General features: G+C 45.2%; 1 protein-coding gene across 1 annotated transcript in view; it reads right to left on the bottom strand.

Moving 5' to 3' along the window:
* Positions 1 to 24380, bottom strand: part of TCN2 (transcobalamin 2) — a 185417-nt gene that overhangs the window by 138100 nt on the left and 22937 nt on the right. The window contains exon 2 of the mRNA XM_085633558.1: positions 1855 to 1922. Coding sequence (XP_085489684.1) covers positions 1855 to 1921 — 67 coding nt within the window. The 5' untranslated portion in view covers position 1922. The remainder of the gene's footprint in view (positions 1 to 1854; positions 1923 to 24380) is intronic.

Genomic DNA, 24380 nt, shown 5'->3' with positions numbered 1-24380 from the left:
TATATTTGACAAAAAACTCTGCCCATCAGATGACTTACTGTAGATTAGATACACAGCACTAGTTTATGCACCAGAATGTGAAAACTATGTGCGATAACTGCTATTACAGCACCTTGCATTTATGAGCTTTGTGATAAATATCGGCAGGTAAAGATCTACCAACATTCATCAGCAGAACATTACACTTATTAGCCAGGACATTCAGATTTTGGTGCAGTAAACACAAAGATCCTCATGCTATGCCTCAAAATCCTGTAATTGAGAAGGGCTCATGTCTAAACCTACACAGTGCACCCAGTCACAGAAAAAATAAAGTTTCCTGCAATAACGTGTTCGCGTGTGTGGGAGAGTGTGCAGCACACAGACATGGAGATGTGGGTATGCTCACCACATCACAAGCATTCCTGGTTTTGAGCCAGAAAACACAATGGATCTCACAAATATAGATGAAGTCTTAAGACTGCCCACACTCAGGAGGGGCCTATACTACCATAAATGCCAGGGGGTAGACCAGGCCCCAGCAGCGAACTCTTTCTACCTTTTCGTGGATGCTGGACAGTCTCTGGGACACCTAAAGCAACTCAGCTACAGATCGACCCTTAATTGTGAAATAGCCCATATGTTGTCAGTGACACCCATTATCACAAGCTCTGTGGGGCCACAGGCTGTCGACATGAGCCCAGAGTTGTGTAAAATATTTGAAGAGGGCCTAATGTTTGCCACACAATGGCAGTGTCCATGTCACTGAAAATAACAAACATCTGCAATGCAACAGATCTCGCATTTGCGAGAGTTTAAGCTATTGCCATTGTAAATGACAATGCCTTTTATTTATGTGTTTTCAAAACCTGCAAGCGTGCTTGCAGGTTTTGTAAACCGCTTGCAGGTTTTGTAAACACATAAATAAAAGGCATTGTCATTTACAATGGCAACAGCTGAAACTCTCGGAAATGTGAAACCTTTGCAGCACCCACGATTTAGCTTTACACATCTTAAGGTAAATCACAGGTGCTGTGATAGCTTCAAAAGTAAAGCAATAGAAAAAAACGTTTTTCTAGTGCTTCATTTATGAAACAAACGTGGCACCCGCGCTTTAGCTTAAGATGTTCAAAGCGAAAGTGCGGGTGCCGCTATTGTAAATAAAGTAAGCAAATAGATATTTGTTTCTTATTACTTACTTTTGTAACTATGGCAGCACCTGTGCTTTCGCTTTGAACATCTTAAGCTAAACTGTGGGTGCTGCAATTGCTTTAAAAGTAAACAAATAGAAAACAAATTAAATTGTTTTCCTACTTGTTTACTTTTGAAGCAATTGTGGAACCCGCGCTTTAGCTTCAGATTTTAAATTCTAATGCATGGGTGCTGCCATGTAAAAAAATAAAATAAATTACAATAAAGTAATGCGACTGCGTTGAGCCAACAAATATGTAAATAAAAGCGCAGCAGCCATTATGCTTGTGGAAGCGAGCAGCGCTGAAAAATTAAAAAAAATAAAAAAATCAAGCATACATGGAGAGCCAGTCCTGCGTGCAACAGCAGGCAGGACAAGGCTATTTCAGAAAACAGTGCTTGCAGGCTAGAATCAAAGCCTACCGAGCAGCACAACAAGTAACAGGGGGTGTCGCCATAGGAGGTTGCAAAATGAGACAAGGAGGTACTAAGGAGGGACTACTAAGCCTATTGACCAATGAAAAGCTTCAGTGTCCAAAGTACAATGACACAAGCCAATGAAAAATATGAATATGAGCAGAGAGTGGGCAGAGCTTAAAGTCCATACCTGAATACAGCATGCCTCGCAGAGCAGCTAATGCACTGCCCAGGCTCGGCCTAAAAAAACAGAAGTACTGAACTCACCACAAAGCTCTGCCGGAACCAAGAGGATCAGCACAAACAGCATCCATCCCAACCACCATGACGCCATACTGCAGATTCAAGAAGTAAACAGAGAACATAGTGAATGAAAACCATAGTGAATAAAAACATTGATGTAACAAATAAGATTTATTCAAGTACCCCTTAATTAACAACATGCGTGGAGCTTCAAGCAGTTCAGATATTTTTATCCAGTTGTTGAGCAGCGCTGATTAGCATAATTAATCATCTATGTCGGATAGGGGTGCATAATTTATGCCACTGTTCGTAACCCCTTTCCATATAAAATGACCCCTTTCAATGTGAAATGACCTCTACATTTTGATCAAGAACATATGAAACCACAGACTATGGCAAACATCCTGCATGGCAACATTTTTGCCGCTTATGTGTACACCTTATGGACTCTGGAGTGTGCTATGAGCCTCGTAGTTGGGTTCGGTTTTGAATAAATATTGGTCTGTCTTCGCAGATGATAGATGTTTCAGACAAAAATGGACTCCATTTTGGGAGAAGGTGGGTCAGAAAGTGTTGATGTTTGGGACATTGTGATGCCAGGTGTCTGGTGGCAGAAATGTTGCCGGGTTAGGGAATAAAAGGTAGTTAGGGTCAGTGTCGAGGGAGCAGACTGTCAGAGGGTTTTGCTCTAACAACTCAGGTACTGGCATTAACTATTTTTACAAATGCCTGGTAATAGTGAGGGAGTGAAGAAAGTCTTAACCTATCGTGGAAGTTTGTTTATGGCAAATTGAAGACCGCAATAGAAGGTGTTTGGAAATGGTAGATGCTCTTATGGTATTCCTGAAGGCTATTAATCCATGGATGATGATTGTGTTTGCCTAGTAAGTTCCAGTTTTTACAAGCTTCTGTAGGGAAAGATGTGCCATCTCTATGGATTTTACAAGACTGCAGACCTTATATTCTTAAAACCCTTTGTTTATTAATTTATGGAGAAGGGGTGCAGAAAATCTGACCCAGCTACTCTGCTCTGTTGAAAAGCCCACACTTCCAGTGGATGCACCTTAGCCGTTTTTAGGTGGACTCCGTACATTCTAAATTTACTGAAGCTGTATCCTCCAGCGGCTAGAGCCTCATCACTTTAGGTGGACCCCATAGATGCTTACTTTACAGAGTGGATTTGGAAAGCTGCTTTATCCAGTGGGTTGCACCTCAACGCTTTTAGGCAGATCCCAGAATCTCAATTTACCGGTTGGTTTTGGAAAGCTGCCTCTTCAGCGGGCACCATTGTGGCACTTGTAGGTGGACCACGGATTCTTAATTTGCTTAGTGGGTTTTGGAAGCCATATTTTTCAATGGGTTGTCCCTCATGGCATCTAGGTAAGCCAGTAGATCCACTATTTACTGGGTTGATTGGGAAGCTGTGTTTTCCAGGGAAGCTGCATCTTCCAGTGGGTTACAGCAAGTAAATGCGATCATGATTTTGCAATTTACCTGTACCAGGGAACCAACAGCGCCCCAAGTTTAAGGTGACCTTCTGGTTGTAGAAACCACATGTTCCACTGGGATACAGCCTTCCTCAGCCACGCTTCTCTAGACCACCAATGGCTCCTCTGGAGGATCCACACCAAAAAGAATCCACGTTAAGTAATGGAAGGTGATCCAGCAGGGCCCAGCCCAAGGATGTCCCAGACCAGATGAAAGCACTGCATCTCATCCCAGCACTCTCGATTCCTCTAACTATCCCATTTCTAAAACAATATATTTCCCCATTTGTCTTTCTCCTCTATATTCTATCCACCCCCTGCATCTCAAATTGTACCCATCTCTTCCTTTTGTACTTCCAACCTGCTGAATCTTGTAACTTTTTCCCAACCTCTAGTCTCTCGACCTCGCTCTCGTCTTCCCCACCGGCTTCTTCCTTACCCGTTAGCCACTTGTCCTTCTTTCAAAATCTTTCTCCTACAAGTGCTCTCTCAGCCCTACTGTTCTTCCCAAATCCCCACTTGTTTTCTGCTTACCCGACCTCCTTCGCCCATGTTTTTTTCCCCATCTTCCCTCTGACCATTCTTACTTCCAAATCCCCCCACTCCACCACAACCTCCGACACTCCACTCCTGCTGCTAAAAACATCCTGTGAGGAATAATCCAGTTTTGAATCGTATACACAATGCAAAAGGTAGTCTATTTAAAATGTAAGAACAAAGAAGAAAATGATGATGCAAATGAAGGTGTCAGGAGATCATAACCCATATTGTATCACCGATGCTATGTTTAAAACGGGAGCGGATTGGTGGTCCATGTTTCTATTAACATCATTTAATGTTTCTAAAGTCAAGGATGCTTTTTTATGACGATATAAGTTTGGATTGTCCTGATTTATAAAAAGAAATTATGGCGATATTTCCTAGCGATTTCATTGCATAATTTAATCAGTAATGTTTCTGCTATACCTATTCTTGTCCAATGCTAGACTGAGTCGAAGAGAGCTCTACTCTTCCAGTCCCAAGCCAGCACCAAATAGCAGAGCTCAGGCAATCTGATTCAAATCATGACCAAAGTAACTTTTTATTTGCTTTAGTGAACAAGTTCTGTAATATTCCTAAAGAGTAAGTGTAGAGATGGTCTACTCGGATTTTTGTTTTGCCTTTGATAAAATAGCTTGAGAGTTTGTTATGGAAGAGACTGTTGCGTTTAGGCATCTCCGAGGAATGACTCAGGGTCGTTCTTCTATTTGGATTTAGTTTCATGGCTGGCATTGGAACTAGCCGCCCTTGACACACCCTGGCATGGAGGACCATCTAACACAAGGTTGCATGTTGGTATCTCTGTCGTTTATGCTCTTTTTCAGCGACTGTGTTTATTATACTACCGTTATGCACTTGTACTACTCTATAATCGGAAATAAAGGCATGTAGCTCCAGATGTATGCTGATGACGCTGCCCGATTAAATCACTCTGCTCTCCTAGAGCAGCTTGATTTATTATTAACATAACGTGGGACCTTTCATGCAAGCTTTAACACAGCAACAAAACAAATTTCATCTTTGGGCCACCAGCGCAACAGAAAATCTTTTCATGGAAAATCATTACAATTTCTGTTGAAAAGATTAACCAGTTAACTAGTACAAATATTTATATTAGCACTTTGTTTTGGAAAGAACGCCTTGCCCATCTCACTTGCCTTGTGTGGTCTACTTCTATGACTGTGAATACATTTAACACTCTTTATGAGAGAATTTATGACCTCATTTGTTAAAATATAAAGCGGTAAGTTGGTGCTCCCAAATTAATTGTGATGCTGAAATTTGGGACAGACAACTCTGGGAACAGCTAGATGTTACAGAGGGTAAAAAGGAGAGGAGGTTGTTACCACTGCTTTTATATTCACCCGTCCAAGCAACTAGATAAAAATTACATCCATCACAATTAAATGTTGCTGTATGCAAATCTTTTGTCACTTATTTCACGCCATGGGAAAGTTAATTTACATTCACTGTTGAGAACACTTGCTCAAATGTCTGTTACAGAATTAATTCACAGGTAACTGTTATGTCCTCTCTGCAGTGGCTTGGGAAACTGGCCTCCTTCTCTCTTTGGCACATTGGAGGCAGGGGTCGGACTCGCCTATAGGGCAATCAGGCAGTGTCCGAAGGGCTGTTCTGGCAGGTCAGTGTGTGGGCTGGTTTTCTGGCTGTTTGTGGGCCTCTTTTGTGGTCTTCTGGGCCAGCTTCTCTTGTGGTCTTAAACCAAACATTGCCTGCAGCATGCTTGAATCCATGCAGCCTTCCATATCTTGCAAAAAATTCTTATACAGAGTGTCTTTAGAAAGTCAAAACTGACAAACTTTGCAAAATGGGCCACATTTTAGCGATCTAATTCACTATTGGGTGCTTACATTTATCTTAGTCCCTGGTCTATTTTCTGTCCCCCTCAACCCTGACTGGGGCTAGAGTTGCAGTTCTAAGGCGCCATCCTTGGTTAGGGCGACTCTCCTAGATTCTTGGGACAGCTCTGCGAGTGGGATGGGTGGGGTGGTTTTTTTGGGCTGCTTGAGTGCACCGATCTTTCTTTGCAATCAGTTCGCAGTACCTCTGAATGACCCACTCCAGTTCCAAGTCGCACATTGGGAGCGAACTTGCTGACTTCTGGCTTTTCCTACCTAGTTGAATCTCCCTGCATGAAGACTGATTGGCAGTTCCTGTAGCTTGTTTACTTTTCCGTACAAGTAAATGCATTCAGAACTATACAAGGAGCCAGCCTTCGCAATCAGTGTGTCCGAACTCTGCTTGGATGAAACTTTATGCTGTTCCTTCTGGCGCTTTGATTCGTCCAGACATCCTGCATCTCATTTTCTGAAAGTTCTAGGACACATCTCTTTCAGCCCTTAGAAAGTATTGTCCACCCCTGAGATTTTTTTCCTGGGTTCCAGATCTTACCTGTGAGAAGCAAGACTTCCTATCCAGTGTATGTTCCAGTTCCCACCCTGACTCTTGTGTCCACTACAACAGTCTGTGATCTGTGGAACTCTGGGGGTCTGTGGTTTCTTTTCAGGGGGTCCACAACTCATATGACCTCCAGCAATTATTTTCTGTCAACCATAAACATTATGTACTGAATAATGATAAACATGGCTCCTCCTACGCAAGTAATAGTTTCATCAAGTAACAACAATACCTTAAGTCTACTGTATTTCCTCCTCTTTGTATCGGATATGTATTAATAAAATCAATAAAAATAGGTTTAAAAAAATGATCATTAACATTTCCAGTCAGAAGATGAATGGATGCGAATGGGGACTATGTACATTCACATATGCTGCATCCCAAACTAGCAAACATGCTGCAGCCTGAACCAGCAATACTGCTAATTTTAAAAAAAATCTGAATTGATGACATTTTCAAGAAAATCTAATTTATCTGCACCCTTGGAGAGCCGGTTTTCTAGGCACACAGTGATGCATGCATGTACAAACTGGTTGAATGCCCAAAAGGTATTTTCAGGTTGCGCATGCTCCCATCCACTGATTTACATGTGCAGCCCTTTAAAGACTCCAAGTACCTTCATGTGTTGCATTGGATAGGCGGTGTGCCTGCTCTTTTCAGCAGACCTGAAATACGCCCACAGGCAGACTGCAACAAGTAGGCAGCGTGGTGTCTGGCATGGGCACTTTGTCTTATAGCATTTATGCAATCACTGCCTTCGTCATTTTTTAATACAAAGACTCCGCAAGGTTTCTAGCTCCGTCCATTCCAACCTCAATTGCTGCTGTGTCCGTCCAAGGCCAATGTCTATACAATTACTACTTTACTACCATTTCTGCAGAGAGCTCCGATTTCACCTGCTTACTTATTGACTTGTGAATACGACCTGGGTTCAGTGGCGGCACCTCCATTGGGGCGTGAGGCGTCACCCCACTGAAATGGTAATACTACCATTTCATGTTTCTGCTTCTCGCACGGCAAGAAAGCAGAAGTGCCTAGAGTGCCTGGTTGGGGGCGGGCGTGTGGGAGTTCCTGCTCGAGTGCAGGGGAGGCATGGCTAGCCCACTGTCTTGGGTACTGACTGTTTGTTTGGCCCCAGGGCCAGCCAAACCAGTCATGCGCAGTTGTGCACTCTCTCTTTTTGGCTCCCTGGCCTACAGGTGCCCGGCTGAGGCACCCTCCGCTGCACCGCACCAATCACAACGTTGCCATTCCAGCATTGTGATTGGCTTAGGGGAGCGGGAGGGAGGTTGCCTAGGTTAAACGAGGGCCAGGCCGGGAGCAGCAGGAGCTGAGGCAGTGGCGTGTGACCCGGAGGAAGCAGTGGGAGGAAGGTAAGTATTATATCTTGATTACTGTCCCGGCCGCTCCCCCCACACCCGCGTGAACCAGTCCCCCGCCCGCCCAGCTCGCCGGCCACGACTTCAGGGAGCTGGTATCTCTTGTTCGTATCCGTAGCCACAGAGCTCCAAGCAGTGTTTAACATTACTGCTCCACGGCCGGTACAGACACTGCCTTGGGCGCAATGCTTTCACAGAGCTCCCAGTGGCTTCATATGTAGGCCTAGAAGACACTCTACGCCAGCTCTTAAAATCCTGCATGGGTGGGCGTGTGTCTGCACAGTGCCCGCTCCAACGCCCTCGGCTCACAAGGTCCTGGGTAAACTGTAGATGACTGCAGCATCGCACATGCGAGCGTGCCCTCCTACACGATTTTGTTTTTTTTTAGAATGTCTGATTTAGCCCTCTGAAGCGGCTGCAAAGCGACTTTTCAGAGCTATACAAAAGGCCTTGAATAAATAATGCAGCAATTTAAGAACGAATGTTATAGGTCGGAGCCACCACTGCATGTGTGAGCCACAACTGGACTCACGTAAAAAACAACAGGAGTGTAACCCATAAACCACGTTGAGAGTTGGGTAGGTGAGTAATAAGGAACAATATCTCAACTAGTATCATTAAACGGGACAGTTAGACATGTATGTACACAAGCATCACATATGCGAAGAAATTGGGAGACTCTGGGTATTTTTTGAAAAGTGCACTTGGCATCATATATTTGAAAAGAACATTTGAAAAAACCAATAGGGGAGATACAGTTGTGACAGCACTGAAAGCATGAAATTGCAAAAGCAACCCGAATTGGACTTGGTGCTAGACAGTGTTTGTGACACATGAAGTGGCGACGCAAGTGACAATGTGTTAACAGCGAAAAGCGTCGCGAGGTGCAGTTGTGAACAAGTAAATACAGTGAGTAATATGGTTCAAAACAGTAATTTTTACAAAGATTACGATGAATAATGTCAACAATTTAAGTTGAACCACACAGGGTAATGCGCCATCAGTTGCGCTGAAAAGTCGACGACGTTTCGATCCTGTTACTTAGGATCATCTTCAGGACTGGGTTGCTGGTCAAAGTGGTGTTGAAAGGACACGGTCCCGTGTCCACTTAGGAGGAAAGAATAATTCGGGATTAGCAGGTGGGAGATGAGTAGGACACTCACGATGTTGTGAGGTCCTGTATGCAAGGTCAGTGGGGACGTGTGGCGCCGTGTTCAGGGGTTAGCATCGGCGGCAGTTGCAGTGATGCATGGGGAGTCCTCTGTGATCTCGAGAGGAGTACTGAGGGGGAACTTAGGAGGGGGGATTCAATCCAGGGAGGGACGCTAAAATCAGCGTGTGACCGCCACAACTGGACTCACTTCACACTGCCTATCAGCATGGCACAAGTCTAGAGGCCAAGTACACAACCAGGAATCCTGGCCCTTTATAGTATACTTCGTGGTCTTGGACTTTTTCCTCCACATGCCGCAATCTATGTTATCCGACAAAAGTAGAAACTCCCAGAGGCGCGTTAGTTTGACCTATACATTAAAAACAATTAAAGTGCACCTTATTCCAAACTACCTAATTCACATAACATGAAACTGCATTGCCGACTGTTAAACGACCCATCTTGAATGCTGCAAAGGATAATATGTTAATCTATCGTCTCCAAACGCACCCCACTTTCCATGTTGCCTGTGAGTGAGTTGCAGAGGTTTCCCCGGGCCTGCAGACTGCATCCCTCCCCGCTTCATTTTTGTTTTCCCCCCCTTGCCTGCTGCCTGACGTACAGCCCAGACACCTATGGAATATGAACTCTGCAGCCAATTGTAATTGTCCTTTTGTGGACAGAGTAATGAGTGCTTGCTCGTTTGCTAATCCACTGCAAGTTGTTTACTTTTCTTCTTTGTGCTCTATTTAAGGGGCTTCTTGAACATGGCCCCCGTTCAAGAATGTGGCGGACATTGTGCTGCGTTTATTGTTGTAAAGTAATTTTCAAAACTTGTATTTCTGTTGGACGTAGTTTTAATAAACGTAACGCTTTGGTTAAAAATCTGAATTAATGGTCGCACTTTTCATGATCCGAGTCTTACATTTTTGATTGCATTTCTTATGAGTTGTTAAATGTACTGTGAATGTTTTGCTATCAGTATGAAAAAAGTAAACCCAATATATTGCACATTTTCAGGGTACTGCTGCTGCGGGATGAAAGGCTGAGACTGGCCCAACATGATGATTCCAACCTCTCGCCTGAAAGTTACCTGTAGATCTGTAACAGTTCGATTAGCTCACTGAGCTATCTGTCCAGCTTGTTTCTTTGCTACCATGCCCACGGGAAGTTTTGCCCCTTTCTTTCTCCAGCAAGCAGCTGGTAGGTAGATCAGCTCCGTGAATGAAGAGTTTCCTGTGGTATCAGTTCACGGGTCAAGTCAGAGATTCATCCTTCTGAGGCAGATAAATGGAGTGGCCTTGAGTGGCATGAAGCTGTTAAGTAAAACTCTGGCCATCTCTGTAGGTGTCCTCTCAGGGACATCCGCGAGCCTTGAAATCAACTCAAGCTATACCAGGCTCCGCTGGGAACAGGGGTTTCTGCCTACATTCTGACTCCAAATGATGTCAAATTACCACACTGACTAGCTGATTTCATCTCGCACATTTTAGCGGAGAAACCTGGCAAAATCGGCCAGGGAAAAGATCCTCTCTTCCATTGCACCTGCCACCTCCCCTCGATAGTACGACAGCAGCCTTCTGTCCCTAGAGGGACTGGGATCATTTCTTCGGTACTTGAAATTAAGAGAGGGCTCTTGTTATAGGCACAAACCTAACCTTACACCCAATAGTATATTGGTTTCTGTTTGCGCGTCTAGGATGTCAGCAGAATAAGCGATAGACAGTTTTGCCAGTCACTGTCTTTGGTAGAACAGATTCACAATTGCTTTAACCTTCCTGCTTTCTCAAATTTGCTTGAAAATGGACCATTTGCCCACTCTTTTTTCAAAATTTTCTTGGGGAGAGAACCGCCCCAAACCCCCCGTAGTTGTGTTCGGGCTCGCTAGCTACCCTCGCTCTCTATTGTACGACAATTGTTTTACGCCCCCACCACTATCAAATGTCACCAGCCGCCACTGCCTGGGTTTGATATCCATGTATGATCTCTCTCATATATAATTAAGAGGTTGCAGATGAAAGTACATGTGCTAAATTAATATAGTCCGTTCTTGTTTGTGTATTGTTAAGTGCTTTATTGTTGAGGTACAAATCTTTGAAATGGCATGGAGGACCTTGGTTTCCAGATACGATTCAATAGGGTGTGCTTAAATCAAAAGGTTAAGAAACACTGCAATATAAGATAGTCAAAGGGCAGGGGGAAATAGCAGCAGGCCCTATTTATAAAACAAGAGAGTGTGCCTCTTCAATAGATAGCTGTTGAGAGAAACCAGTTACTCAGCTGTTACAGGCACATAATCTCATTTGCTCTACTCATTCCAAGTATGTTGTGAAGTATATTTAACAAGCATTGGCAAAGCCAATAGGTCTAACATGTGGGCGAGCCATTGGTTGGGCAGGAGTGGTGAATGGGAGGGAGTGTGGGAGTGGTGAATGGGAGGGAAGGTGGGAGTGGTAAATGGGAGGGCAGTTGTGTTTGGAGAAAAGGACAGCAATCTGTTAAGTGTAAATCTAGTTTAAATTACATCGATTTTTCAAAGCATACCATGATACCTAATGAGGTACTTTATACTATTTGTTAACGCACGTTTACGAGAAGCGATAACGTAGTTGTTGCAAATTATTTTTCTGCAATGCTCCTTTTTGATTCATTTTTTGAAAAAAAAAATTTAAATTAAAACCACACAACACTTAGAAATTCCTACTGTTTACAGTAAATAGGAAAACGTCTGCATTTACCATGCATATACATGCATGTAAATTGAAACCAGAAGACTATTTGTATTTCTGACTGTAAGGGAGATGGAGGATGTAGCTTGACAAATGCAAAAAGAACTATTGATGGACAGAATGCAGAACAATATCATACATTCACCCCAGTACAGAGATCTGGGCCTAAATCCATTGTAACTGGTGCTTATGTAAAGTTAAAACCAAAGGAAATGATGGCAGTTCGGGCTGGACTGTTCCCATGAGGCACAGGGTTAGACTGATTTGCATATGCCATGTCTGAACTGAGTGGGCTAAAGAACGGTGGTGGATTAAACCCAGATCAGTTGACTGGGGGTGAGTGCTTGCAATGTTCAACACTCCGTCCATCATTTCCTTTGGTTTTTGCTTATGTAAAGTTCTCAGGACCTGTGAGCCCACTTCACACTCAAATAAAAAAAAATGGCATTCCCAGATGGCGGTCACATTTACATACAACCAGGACATTCTGTAGCTAGGCTACAGGAAGACTATGTAAAAGAGGTTTAAGCAACCATATAGATGGTAAATGGAGAATTATATAATCCAAAACTCGTAAATCACTCTCAGATTTGTGTATTCTTTTTAAAGCAGTGCCGAGAACACTTCGCTACAAATAAATACATTTCATTCCATGCCTGGCATTCAGGGCTCGCTGAATGAAATATATTTAACGTGCCTGAACATGGATCGTATTTCACTCAAACTTAGTGCGGAACCGCATATATCTTATAACGTATTCAGCAGTGAGTGGCACCTGATATCTTTAGGCACAGGTTGTGTGCGGGGAGGGAGAAGAAACAGATACAGGGGCGAGTGGAAGGAGATGAAATGGGCGAGTGAGGGAGTGAGATGAGACAGGGATGGGTGGGTGGAGGGTTGAAGTAATGGACGTAGGCAGGGGGGTGGGAGGGAAAAGAAGCAACATATGTTAAACCACCCGAAAACACAAGCACTCATATGGAGTCCTTGACCACAAACAAACAAGCATTGAAAACGCAATAGGTCTCGCCTTTGATTAAGTTAAAGCCATTTACTTTGCTAATGGTATTGTATAGCAAAGCAAATGGCTTTAACTTAATGAAAGGCGAGACCTATTGCATTTTTAATTAATGCTAGTTTTAAATGGTGATCACGCATGAGAAAAAGTAGGAGACAATAAGTTATGCCCTTGATACTACTGTAATTACATGGACACCAGTTAGAAGCATCTCTTCTCCATTTATGTGAATTATCCAGAATAGAGAATGTACTAATATGTGATAATATGCAAGCGCATCTCAATTCCACCGAGAAATGAATGCTCAAGTACCTCTGACCACCCTGAACAATGAGTTAGCGCAGATAAATGACCTACTTATCCAGCTTGCTGCACCATGGAACAGGTTACACTGTTATAAAAAAATATGTATCAGCACAGCTATTGCATACAGTGTTGGCAGTGGCAATAAAACTTGCAATATATTTGTGTACGATGGTTCCCATAGGTGAAGCACGAGGAACAGTGGACTGCCCCAAAGCATCCCTGTTTGAGCCACGACTGTCTCCTGCTTGGCAGTGATGTCACAATGACAAACATGCCAATTTGCCGTGATGCCTCCGTATGTCACACGAAATTGGCATGTTTCACAAGAGCACCTGTTGAAGAGTTTATCTCACACGAATAATGATCTTCAGCCATTTTAGAATGTGTAGCCTCCTAGCTGCATGAGAGGCTTGCAGCGTTATTTAGAGTATGGCGAGAGGTCCGCCGGCCTGTCTGCCATGTTTAGAGATCCTCCTAACTTGGCACGGAAGAGAGAGCAGGAACGCGAACGGAACTCTGTATAAGCTTAGCCATAATGGACCCACTCCCCACCACATCCATTCCCCCGCAACACCCCAGCAGTAGGATGACACCGATCGACACCTGCTCTCCACGGAGAGAGAGCTGGACAGCCATGCATCATAAGCAGCCCGAACACAACTAAACCCCATGAAAAGCTGCCGTATCCCTATGTGCGACAAGAGGTTGCAGACCTAAGCAGTGACTAGAAGATCAGGGCCCCTCCTTTGTCAAACTTTTTGTCTTCCACTAGAAGCGGACAGCCACTTAACATGAGCGTTCACATCGGCTGTCTGAAAGAGACGCCGTGAGCGTGCACATGGGCTGTCCGGGCGCTAGCTGGAAGAGGCGACATGAGCGTGCACATGGGCTGCCCGTGCGCCGTGAGCGTGCACATCCCTGTCCCCCTTCGGCCACCAAACCGACGAATATAGGTCTTGCCAAGGCGAGCAGCGCATGCGCTGCGTCGCTAGGAGAGACCTAAAAAGAAGGTCCAATAATGGGAGAAGTGGAAGGACACATGTACTTGGTCCATGCTCCAGGGGAGGGCTAAAGGGCATGATGCAGGCATGCTGAGACAAACTGGAACAAAGCAAATGAGAGTGATGCTAAAGCTAGCCAATGGTAAGCTATAGGCGGGCTGGAAGCCCACTAATTGTAAACTAAATGTCTCAAATAGACAGCGCATGCACTGTCTATGAGAGACAAAAAATTGTAGAAAGCACTGTTTGTTGGCTACCAAAGAAAAATGCATTTTGTTTAGTTACATAATTATTCTTCAACCGATCATCATTTATTGATGGTGATTCTTAATGTCCCTCAACAGTTTCTAACAATGGTGCTCACTACTTCATTCAAAGGTCAGATTAAGCCTTTGTTTTACTCCTTACAGAAATGGGCTCAATGCTGCAATTACCAGGGATGCTAACTACTGTCATTGGTGTAGTCAAGCTCTGTGCATTGTTATGGATAAATCTTTATTTACTGCCTTCTGTTCAGTTGTCAGGGCCGCTGGAATTATGCGGCAGGGGATGGCCAAAGCACTGTGGTATATAGTAATGTTTAATTCAGATAAAGAATTATTCAGTGGTGAAACTTGTGCATCTTTTGCTCTTAAAAAGGGTTCAAAATCAGTTTAAATTGTAGATTATTTTAAACAGTCTTGAAAGGGATGGATTATTATCTCTTGTGGGAAAGAGAGAGAGGGAGAAGGAAAGAGAGAAGACAGAGAGGAGTGGGGATAGAGAGAAAAGTGAGAGAGAAAGAGAGAGTGAAAGAACGAGAACGAGAACGAGAGAGAGAGAGAGAGAGAGAGACAGAAAGAAAGAAAGAGAGAGAACCTTTTGTTGCTCAACAGGCCATACTAAGCTAGTCCCAGCACATGAGCTGTGACATGACTCAATCAACACCTATACAAATTAATGACCAAAAGGCAAGATCGACACTGCCCACTTTCAATGGAAGAAATACGCTGCAGGCTCATCTCCTGCAACCAGTGCGGAACTTAATATGTGTAAAACAAAACAAACCCAAAAAAATAAATAAAAGAAGGTAACCACATTTTATCTAAAGAGACCACCGCCCGTTTACCCAACAGAACAGTGCAGGAACAGTGCCCAAAGAAAGATTTTAGGGATCGAGCATGGCTGGTTTCTTCAAAGTGGTATTGCAGTATTCAAAGTGGTAGTCAAGGCAGTCCCCCACGAAATTCTTTAAATATTGGGTCAAATAGTGCATGTTACAGTTACTTTTTCCACCTAAATTTACCAATGTGTTGTTACCGGGACAAAGGCAAATTCTGATGGAGAAAGCCCAGTTAATCGAACATACTCCACATCTGTTTGAAGGGAGACTGCAATCTCCCATATATTGTTAAAAATATATTTATGTACTTGTATAGAAGACACTGTATTCATGCTAGATTGCCTAGAGATTTAAACTTTTTTTGTCAGAACTAGTGCACATCCAACTTAGACCTGAGTCTGATGCAGTTAGGAAGGCCTCCTAACGGTATTTGCTCCATCCACATCGGATCGGGAATGTGTCTTTCCAACCGACTCGGAAAGGTTTCCAACCGACCGAATTACCCAAGGGTATTTGGAATGACCAAGCCGTACGGAGCAGAATGGTACTTCTCTACGGGTTGCCTTTCCAAACGACCAAGTACGATGCTGGATTTGGACAGCCTTTCCGAAACGTGCCGTCCAACTCGAATCGGAATCAGACTTTGGGGGCCCATAGTGGGCCCCCCTGCACCTGGAGACTTCCCAATAGGGCCCGTGGAGGTACCCATGGTTCTTCCCATACCAGCCATGCACAGTGCGGCAGGTACCCCTTTCCTGCCACAGGGTGCCCGATTTTCCCCAGTCACCCCTTTCTTCAATGGGAGCCTATGCACTAGGTCAGAACAAAGGCTCCCATTGAAGTCAATGGGAGTCCAACCAAATCATGCATCATACTCGGTTGGTTGGATTCTCTTGATTTGATTCGATTGGAAACCATTCCCAAACCCATTCGGTTGCAAAGCTTTCCAAACCGCATCAGAATCGGGCCCTTAGTATTCACTTTTGCAGGCCTGCAAAGGATGAGAGCATCACCCCGGAAACCTCCCAGAAAAATATCCGAGTAGCTCCTACAATAGCTCATTTTGTGCAGCTTGACTAGTATTAAAGCCTTTTCAAAGCTGTTTTTAGCAGGGAAGAGCGAGAGAGGGAGCATATGGAGAATGAGAGCAAGATCAGTGTGCTTAAGAAGATAGAGTGTAAGTATTATGAAATATAAGGTTCTCCCATAAAATTCTCCCAGTTTCTCCTAGCAGCATAAGAGCAAATGAGATAAAAATTTCAGTTTTAGCGGAAAGTCAAGAGACCCACACAGAAAGCAGACAACACACCATACATCACCAGCTCTCTTAGACACTGAGCAGTGCCATGAGGCTGTTGAAATGGCGAGGGATGAGCTATCCAAAATCCTCTATTTAAGTTGGACTTCCTCTAAAGGTACAAGACCAGCAGTATCTTGGAGAATAGCAATAATTGTACAAAAAACTCCTTGCAGGTTCTTCACTGCTCATAGATTGTTAAAAGAGCTGAGAGACCCCCCGCAAAGAGGAACACATCTTAAAACCCAGGCAGTGCTGACCCAGCTTTTCATTCATCAGTGGGGAGGGGGTAATACAATGAACAAATATGAGCTAGGTCATAATACTAGCTATTGCTGGTCTACCACCTGTGATAAGTCAAACACACAGCCTTCCAAAGGAGAACACCCACGTTTAGAAGAGCAGCTTTATCAAGGCAGACAATCCACTGCAATAACAATCGCTCCAACAACATTATGGGGTAGTGCTACCTACGAAGGCGTACATCCAGTGCTTAATTTGTAAAATTAATAAAGTGCCAGATCCCTCGTCGGGCCACTGCAGTTTCACCACTAACTGCCCCTGCCAGTGCTGCCAGTGACAGTATAAATACAAATACCAAGCATCACATTCGTCTAAGTGTGACAATACAGACTATTCCAGGTCCCCAAAGCTACAATAATGGCTTGGGCTGCAGTAGGTATTAGTCATTTGTACTGGGTATTGATTTAATAAAGAACTGTTGTTTGGCACTTCAAACAGCACCACCATGTGGTAGACTGTCATAAGTGCCAGTGTTGACAGCTAAGTGCCACTGCTGAGGACCAGAAACCACCGGCTCAAATTAAGCACTGTGTACATCCACTATGTGGCAAACAGATTTGTGCGTTGGGTGCACCAGAAACACACAAGATTAACGTGCTCCACCATCTCCAAATCTGGTTTTCTGAATGTTTGCTAACAGTGACTAGTGGCACACATGAAGGAGAGCACACAGCAGACTGACGCAGCATGAACCTGCTGACACGCTGCAGCCTTCATGTGTCCTGTATGACCCATGACGGAGTGCCGAAGTCCCTTACATGCATGTGGGGCCCCCGGGTTGCCCTCCTCTTCAAGGGGACCATCATGACTCTCTTTAGGATCATGATATTGGATGTGCATGTCTGCATATCCCGAGCATGGCACTGCATTAGGACAAGGAAGGAACACAAGCACTTCCATCCTCCTTTTGGAAAGGGGATGTAGGTGTCTTTGGGAAGCAGAAGTCCTTGGGACCATTAATGTCCCACCCTAATGGGGCAGGGAGTAGGGAATCAATGCCTGCCCCCTCTTGGTGACAGTTATTACTTCTTCCTCAAGGGCCTTCAAGCTTGTGGCTGTGTCTACATAATAGAAGCATACAGATGGCAAAATGATTTCTCTCATTTACATGTTGCATGACCCTAGACCCTGTAAAGAGCTGCTGGTGGAAAGAAGACATTTACTGAAAGCACCGTTCAACCCAAGAGGGATTCGCTCTCGATGACAGGCCATGGTGGCCTGCTTTGATCCGGACAATCCACAGCTGAACTGTCGACTGGTAACATTCATCGCGCAGGTACACAGGAAGCAGCCAAAGGACACTGTGCAGGTACACAGGAAGCTGTCAAAGGACTAATAAGCAGAAGAGACTCCAATCTAAGCTTTCCTGCTCTGGGCATGGGTATGACAGCCTCCATTCCAGGCGTAGCAGCACTGTCTAAAGACTAAGAAGTGGCTTTCTGCATTTATCTCCTCCTTTTCTCCCGCACTTCCTCTTCATGGGTATCAAATTGTAGTCTTTGGCTCTACTGCACACAGCACTTTTATAATCTCTTGCTCCCGTTGCACATGGATCATAACCGGGAAAGGGTTGCTGGTTTCTATATATTTTATAGTTGTCTCTAAACCAATGTAAAGTTGTCTCTAAACCAGATCACCCCTGCCTCTCACTCTTGCTTTTGCACACGGCACTTATCTTCAGAAACACTTATTTCCGTTTTATTTTACTACAACCAACTCAAAACTCCTTTAAGTACATTTTATTGGACTTTTTAAATTAGAAATGTTTTACTGCAATAGATGAGACAGATCTAACTTTAAAAAAAAATAACAGGACTACGTACGTTTTTTTAAAACAGCTTTATTGCTGCAGTAGCCCCTTGCATATGTGTTTGTGACGATGTTTCTTCTGAGAAGGTGCCCTTGTGGCAAAGTCAGCCTCAGTCCTTCGAGGTGGGCTCACACTCTCTGTAGTTTGGCACATGCCGCAGGTCTTCAGTGCCTTCAACGGTTGAACATTGAGTAGACCAGGCAGCGGATGCAGGACACTGGCCTGCAGGATTATCGTGCCATCAGGATGCATCTTCAGAGGAGGCTCTCAGAGAGTGGTCTGTCACAGCCAGATGTTCACATAAAGAGAGACAGGAACTGGTGCAGCCTTACAAAGGGGGGAGAACCGGTGCATGTTCACATACAGACGGGCGCAGTAGGTGAACCCTCATACACAGAGGGACAAGTGAGTATAAGCAGTAGGAAGGGGAGCGATAAGCACAGTCTAAGAGGGACTCAGTGAACCAATCTAAGAGTCACTCACCCCGTACTGCATTCATCTCAAGGGCCCTGTACTCTGGCAGGTCATAAGGCAGTAGAATAGACCCTACTGTCGACGGAAGAGCCCCACTAGAAGAGGCCGTGACCGCCCACTGGACCAGTCAATGCTCGGGTCACCTAGGGAGGCAGGGCTAGCATCTCAGTCTCGGTTATCAGAGGGAGGTGAAGGCTGCAGCAGGGTGCTGGACACTGCCAGGCATCAAAAAATGAAGGTAGAAAACATTGCCAATGTGGAGTGCAATTTCGGGAATTACAGCACCTCTATGAAGCACATACAGTACTGAAGGCCTGTACTGCACATGGCCCACAACACTGCTTGTACTGACTCCAGTTGAGCCATCCAACATAAGTTAACCAATGGGATACAGACAAAGGTGAGTAAGGTGTAGGACATGTGGTGCACCGGTCATCTTTTCAAGGGAGTGGATAGGATGGATTGAAAACGTGACACCACAACTGTGCGTCATGCTGCCATGGCACAATAAGCACCGTCTTAATTCTTAGGCTTGAAGGAATACATGGAATTCAGCAAGCCCTGAAATTGTTCATCTCATTGGCCTATGGCCATCACCCATGTGAGGGACAAACATGAGTACCGGTCATCAAAAATAAGTGCTAGTTTTGCCTACTGGTAACCGCCGGCCCACTGGCAGACATGACCATTGAGCCCGTGCTCTGGGATGCTGGATGGGAGCTGTTTGAGAACAAGAGGCAAAGTGTGAGAAGCACCTGAAAGTCATTGCAGAGGAGATGTGTTGCATTGAAAAGAAATGGAACTCAGGCTAATAGTTTCCATCAAATGTTTGGGGCCACCTTTGAATTTGACTGGATAGTTTGGACCAACTGCGTGAGAACTGGATAGATGTTGATTCTCGCAGAATATCCAGCATTCACATTTTACTCAATGAGCGCTGCCCACCTCTGAAGAGGAAGGTGATAATCAGAGACAATATTTTTGGTTTTCTTGCTCCTTTCTAGGGATAAAGACTCTGGGCCACATATATGTGCCTTTATTCTGCTCGCAAACGGCCCGATTCGGACCAGTCGCGTCTGGAAAAAAGGCTTGTACCAAACTCTATTTGCGATTCGTTAACCTATTACAGAATTGCAAATAGGGTTTGAGATTCGGTGTTAGGAAGGGGCATGTTAATGGCATCTCTTCCTAATACCGAATCGTAGCGGTATTGTGAGAATTTGGCCTGGCATATGCTGGTCACTAGTTATAGTGGCCACCTTGCACCAGTCCAATTCGACTCTTATGGTAGATAGGTTTAAGACAACCTTTTAAAGAAAGCTATCCTAGTGGTAGATGTGGAGAGCAGCCTTCAGGCTAGGTCTCTGAGGAATGTAAAGCAGCTTGTTTTACCTTATAATCTCTTGAATTACCAAATGAAAGGACACCACACAGGTATATATATCAAATATATATATGTATTTATTTCTTCTTTTATACAGGGGTATGAGAGGCAATATTCAAGAAAATCGTTTATAATGGATGCAACAATTCGGGAGAAACAAAGAGAAAATTCACGTTGTTGTTAAGGTTCTTTTGATTACTATTCACTGTGTGCTCTTGATACAGAACAGCCAACGCGTTTTGCCCAAACAAGGGCTTCTTCAGGGCACGGTAAGTAGAGAGGCAGCACCTCCAACTGGAGTAATCGTTAATGAGAAAGTCTGGTCCGGATTGGTACTGGATTTTAGAGAGTGTAAACGATACCTCTCAGATAGTAAGACTGGGGTAGTCCTGGAGGAATGAGGAGACTCAAATTTCTCTCCTATGAGCTGATCCGCCATAAGGATTCAGTGTGTTGTCAAAGTGAGGTTCCATCAGGGTTCGGGTCAATAATGCCAGTTCGTCCTTGTAGAGGAAAGTACTCTACAAGGACGAACTGGCATCATTGGCCTTTTTTGTGTAGTCTGGACTCTGTAACATGGGAGCAGTGCACATGGCCTACTTCAGGTCATCAAATGCCTTTTGACAGCTAGCTGTCCACTGAACCTTTTTTGGCATTCCCTAGAGGTAAGATCATTTAAGGGGGTCACTATAGATCCATATCCCTTAACAAACCTCCTATAGTACCCAGTCAGGCCTAAAAAGGCTCTAACCTGTGTCTGGGTTGTTAGAGCTACCCATTCCATTATGGTTTGGATTTTGCTCTGCAATGGTTGAACCTGGCCTCCACCTACAAGGTGGCCCAGGTACACAACCTGACTCTGCCCTATCTGGCACTTAGTGGCCTTGATAGTGAGACCTGCTTTTTGCAGGGCCTCCAAAACATTTCTGAGGTGGACCAGGTGATCCTGCCAGGTGGAACTAAAGAAAGCAATATCATCTAGAGAAACAATACGTTTCCATACCTGTCAGAACGTTATTCACCAACCTCTGAAAAGTGGCAGGTGCATTTTTCAAACCAAAGGGCATCACCACAAAGTGGTAGTGCTCACCAGGGGTTGAAAATGCTGTTTTGGCCTTGGCATCATCAGCTAACTTGATTTGCCAGTAGCCAGCTGTTAGGTCAAATGTACTCAGATATTTGGCTGAAGCCAAAGTATCAATGAGCTCATCTGCCCTGGGAATTGGATAGGCATCAGTTCTGGTGACTGCATTGAGGCCTCTGTAGTCAACATAAAACCTCATTTCTTTCTTACCACCCTGGGTATGAGGTTGAGGCACAAGGACTACTGGACTAGCCCAAGGGCTATCTGAAGGCACAATCACACCTAGTTCCAAAATTTTCTGGACTTCAATCCTGATACAGTCCCTGACATGGTCAGGTTGCCTGTAGATTTTACTCTTGACAGGCAGACTGTCTCCAGTGTCCACCTCATGCGTGCACCAGGAAGTCTGACTAGGGGTCAGGCTAAACGTATGTCTGAATTACTGCAGAACTTGTCTGCATTCAGTTTGCTGATGGTCAGTGAGGCTGCTTGCCAAAGCAACACCATCTACTGACCCATCATCAGGGTTGTGAGAGCAGGTCTCCTCCTCCTGGTCCTTATCAGTTGCCATGAGCAAGCCCATGTCAGCCCTGTCCACATATGGTTTTAATATGTTGACATGGAGCACCCTAAGGGGGCTCCTGGGAGTTCCAAGATCCACCAAGTAGGTGACTTCTCCCTTTTTCTCAACAATTGTATGGGGGCCACTAAACTTGTCTTGGAGAGCTGCTGGGGCCACAGGCTCCAACACCCACACTTTCTGCCCTGGCTGATAGAAAGTCAGTACAGCCTTTTGGTCATGCCAAGCTTTTTGCAGTTCTTGGCTAGCCTCCAGGTTTTTGGTTGCCTTCTTCATGTATTCAGCCATCCGGGAGCGGAGACCAAGTACATAGTCCATCACATCCTGTTTGGGAGGTTTGAGAGGTAACTCCCAGCCCTCCTTCACCAAACACAATGGACCTCTGACAGGGTGCCCAAACAGAAGTTCAAAAGGGCTGTAGCCAACCCCTTCTGTGGGACCTTCCTTTATGCAACCAGAAGGCAGAAGTAAAAGGTCCCATTTTCGACTAACCTTTTCTGGGAGGCCTTTAATCATTCCCTTTAGGGTTTTGTTGAACCTTTCAACTAACCCATTGCATTGTGGGTGATAGGGAGTAGGGAGTAGTGAACTTGTAGTTTACACCACACTCCTTCCACATTGCAGTTAGATACCCTGACATGAAGTTTGTACCCCTGTCAGATATAACCTCCTTAGGGAAACCCACTCTGGAGAAAACTCCAATGAGGGCTCTTGCAACCACAGGAGCTGTGGTGGTCCTGAGGGGAATTGCTTCTGGGTACCTGGTGGCATGATCCACTCCCACCAGAATAAACCTGTGCCCAGACGCTGTTGGAGGGTCTAGGGGACCAACAATGACAATCCCTACCCTTTCAAAGGGAACCCCCACCACAGGTAGTGGTATCAGGGGGGCCTTTGTTGTGCCACCTGACTTGTCACTGGCTTGGCAAGTGACACAGGAGCAACAAAACTCCTTTGTGTCCTCTAACATGTGTGGCCAATGGAAATGTGGAACAAGCCTGTCCCAGGTCTTGTATTGGCCCAAGTGTCCTGCCAATGGGATATCATGTGCTAGGGTCAAGAGGAACCCCCTAAACTTCTGAGGTATTACAAACCTCCTAGTGGCTCCATCGGTAGGATCTCTAGCCTCAGAATATAGAAGTCCCTCATCCCAATAAACCTTATGGGACCCACTAGCACTCCTAGCAGCCTCAGCAGCAGCCTGCTGTCTGAGGGGTTCAAGAGAGGGACAGCACCGTTGCTCCTTACTCAGATCTTCCCTGGAAGGATCACCTTCAAACTCCTCACCCACGCACACAAAGCACTCCATAACTCCGGACCAACATACTTGAACAGCAGACTCAACTTCTACACCCCCACCCGCCAGCTCCGCTCCACAAGCCTCGCCCTCGCCGCCGTCCCCCGAATCCAACGCACCACCGCCTGAGGCAGATCCTTCTCCTACATCGCGGCCAAGACCTGGAACTCCCTCCCCACCCACCTGTGACAGACCCAGGACCTGCTCACCTTCAGGAGGCTCCTCAAGACCTGGCTCTTCGAGCAGTAGCAGCGGACCCCACCCTTCAGCGCCTTGAGACCCTCACGGGAGTGTAGCGCGCTTTATAAGTACTGTGATTGATTGATTGATTAATTGAAGGTCCCCCTGCCCCCAAGAACTCAACCTGACCAGGCTCAAGTTCCTCTAGGGTAGTTCCTTCTTCAGGCTCTGCTTCTCCTCCCTCAGGAGGGGAATCTGGGATCTGAGACAGAGGGGAAGGCACTGCCTTAACCCTACTGCTCCTGCTCTTGGGTAGCATCTGGTCCATAGTTTCAGGATTCAAGCTGGTTCAGCTTTATGCATTTTGGCCGGTGACCTGGTCACAGCAAATACCTCTGCAGGTATGCCCAACATCTCAGCATGAGTCCATAACTCCACTTCAGACAAGGCTGAATTTTCCAGATCATTGCCCAATAGACATTCGACAGGGAGGTCTGCACTGACTACTACCTTCTTGAGGCCAGTTACCTCTCCCCAGGAGAAATTCACAACTGCCAGACTATGGGTGGTCCTGACATTGCTTGCATTGGTAACCTGGTACATTTCACCCAGGAGGATCTGTGCAGGGCCCACTAGATCCTCTGCCACCATGGTGACACTAGCACCTGTGTCCCTGAATGCCAAAGCCTGTTTGCCATTTATTACAGGCTGCTGTTTGTATTTGCCCAGATTACTGGGGCTCACTAGGAAGGACATGTCAAGGTCTCCCTCACAAACCAGCAATGCCAGAGTGGGTACTCTGACTAGGCCAGAGTCCACATCAGTAATCAGGGTCAACCCTACTACACCCTTATTCTGATTACCACCTCCACCAGTAGCTGTACTAGGGGGAACAGGTGCCTTAGGGGCAGGAGTGGTGGTGGTTTGGTCTTTGGACTTGGTAAATCAGAAGTCCAGTGCCCTTTCTGTTTACAGAATTTGCACCAGGGCTTCTTTTTGCCTTTTCCC

This window comes from Triturus cristatus, chromosome 11 (assembly GCF_964204655.1).
Source record: "Triturus cristatus chromosome 11, aTriCri1.1, whole genome shotgun sequence".
In the NCBI taxonomy this organism is placed as follows: domain Eukaryota; kingdom Metazoa; phylum Chordata; class Amphibia; order Caudata; family Salamandridae; genus Triturus; species Triturus cristatus.
This window is presented reverse-complemented; position numbering and strand designations above follow the sequence as displayed.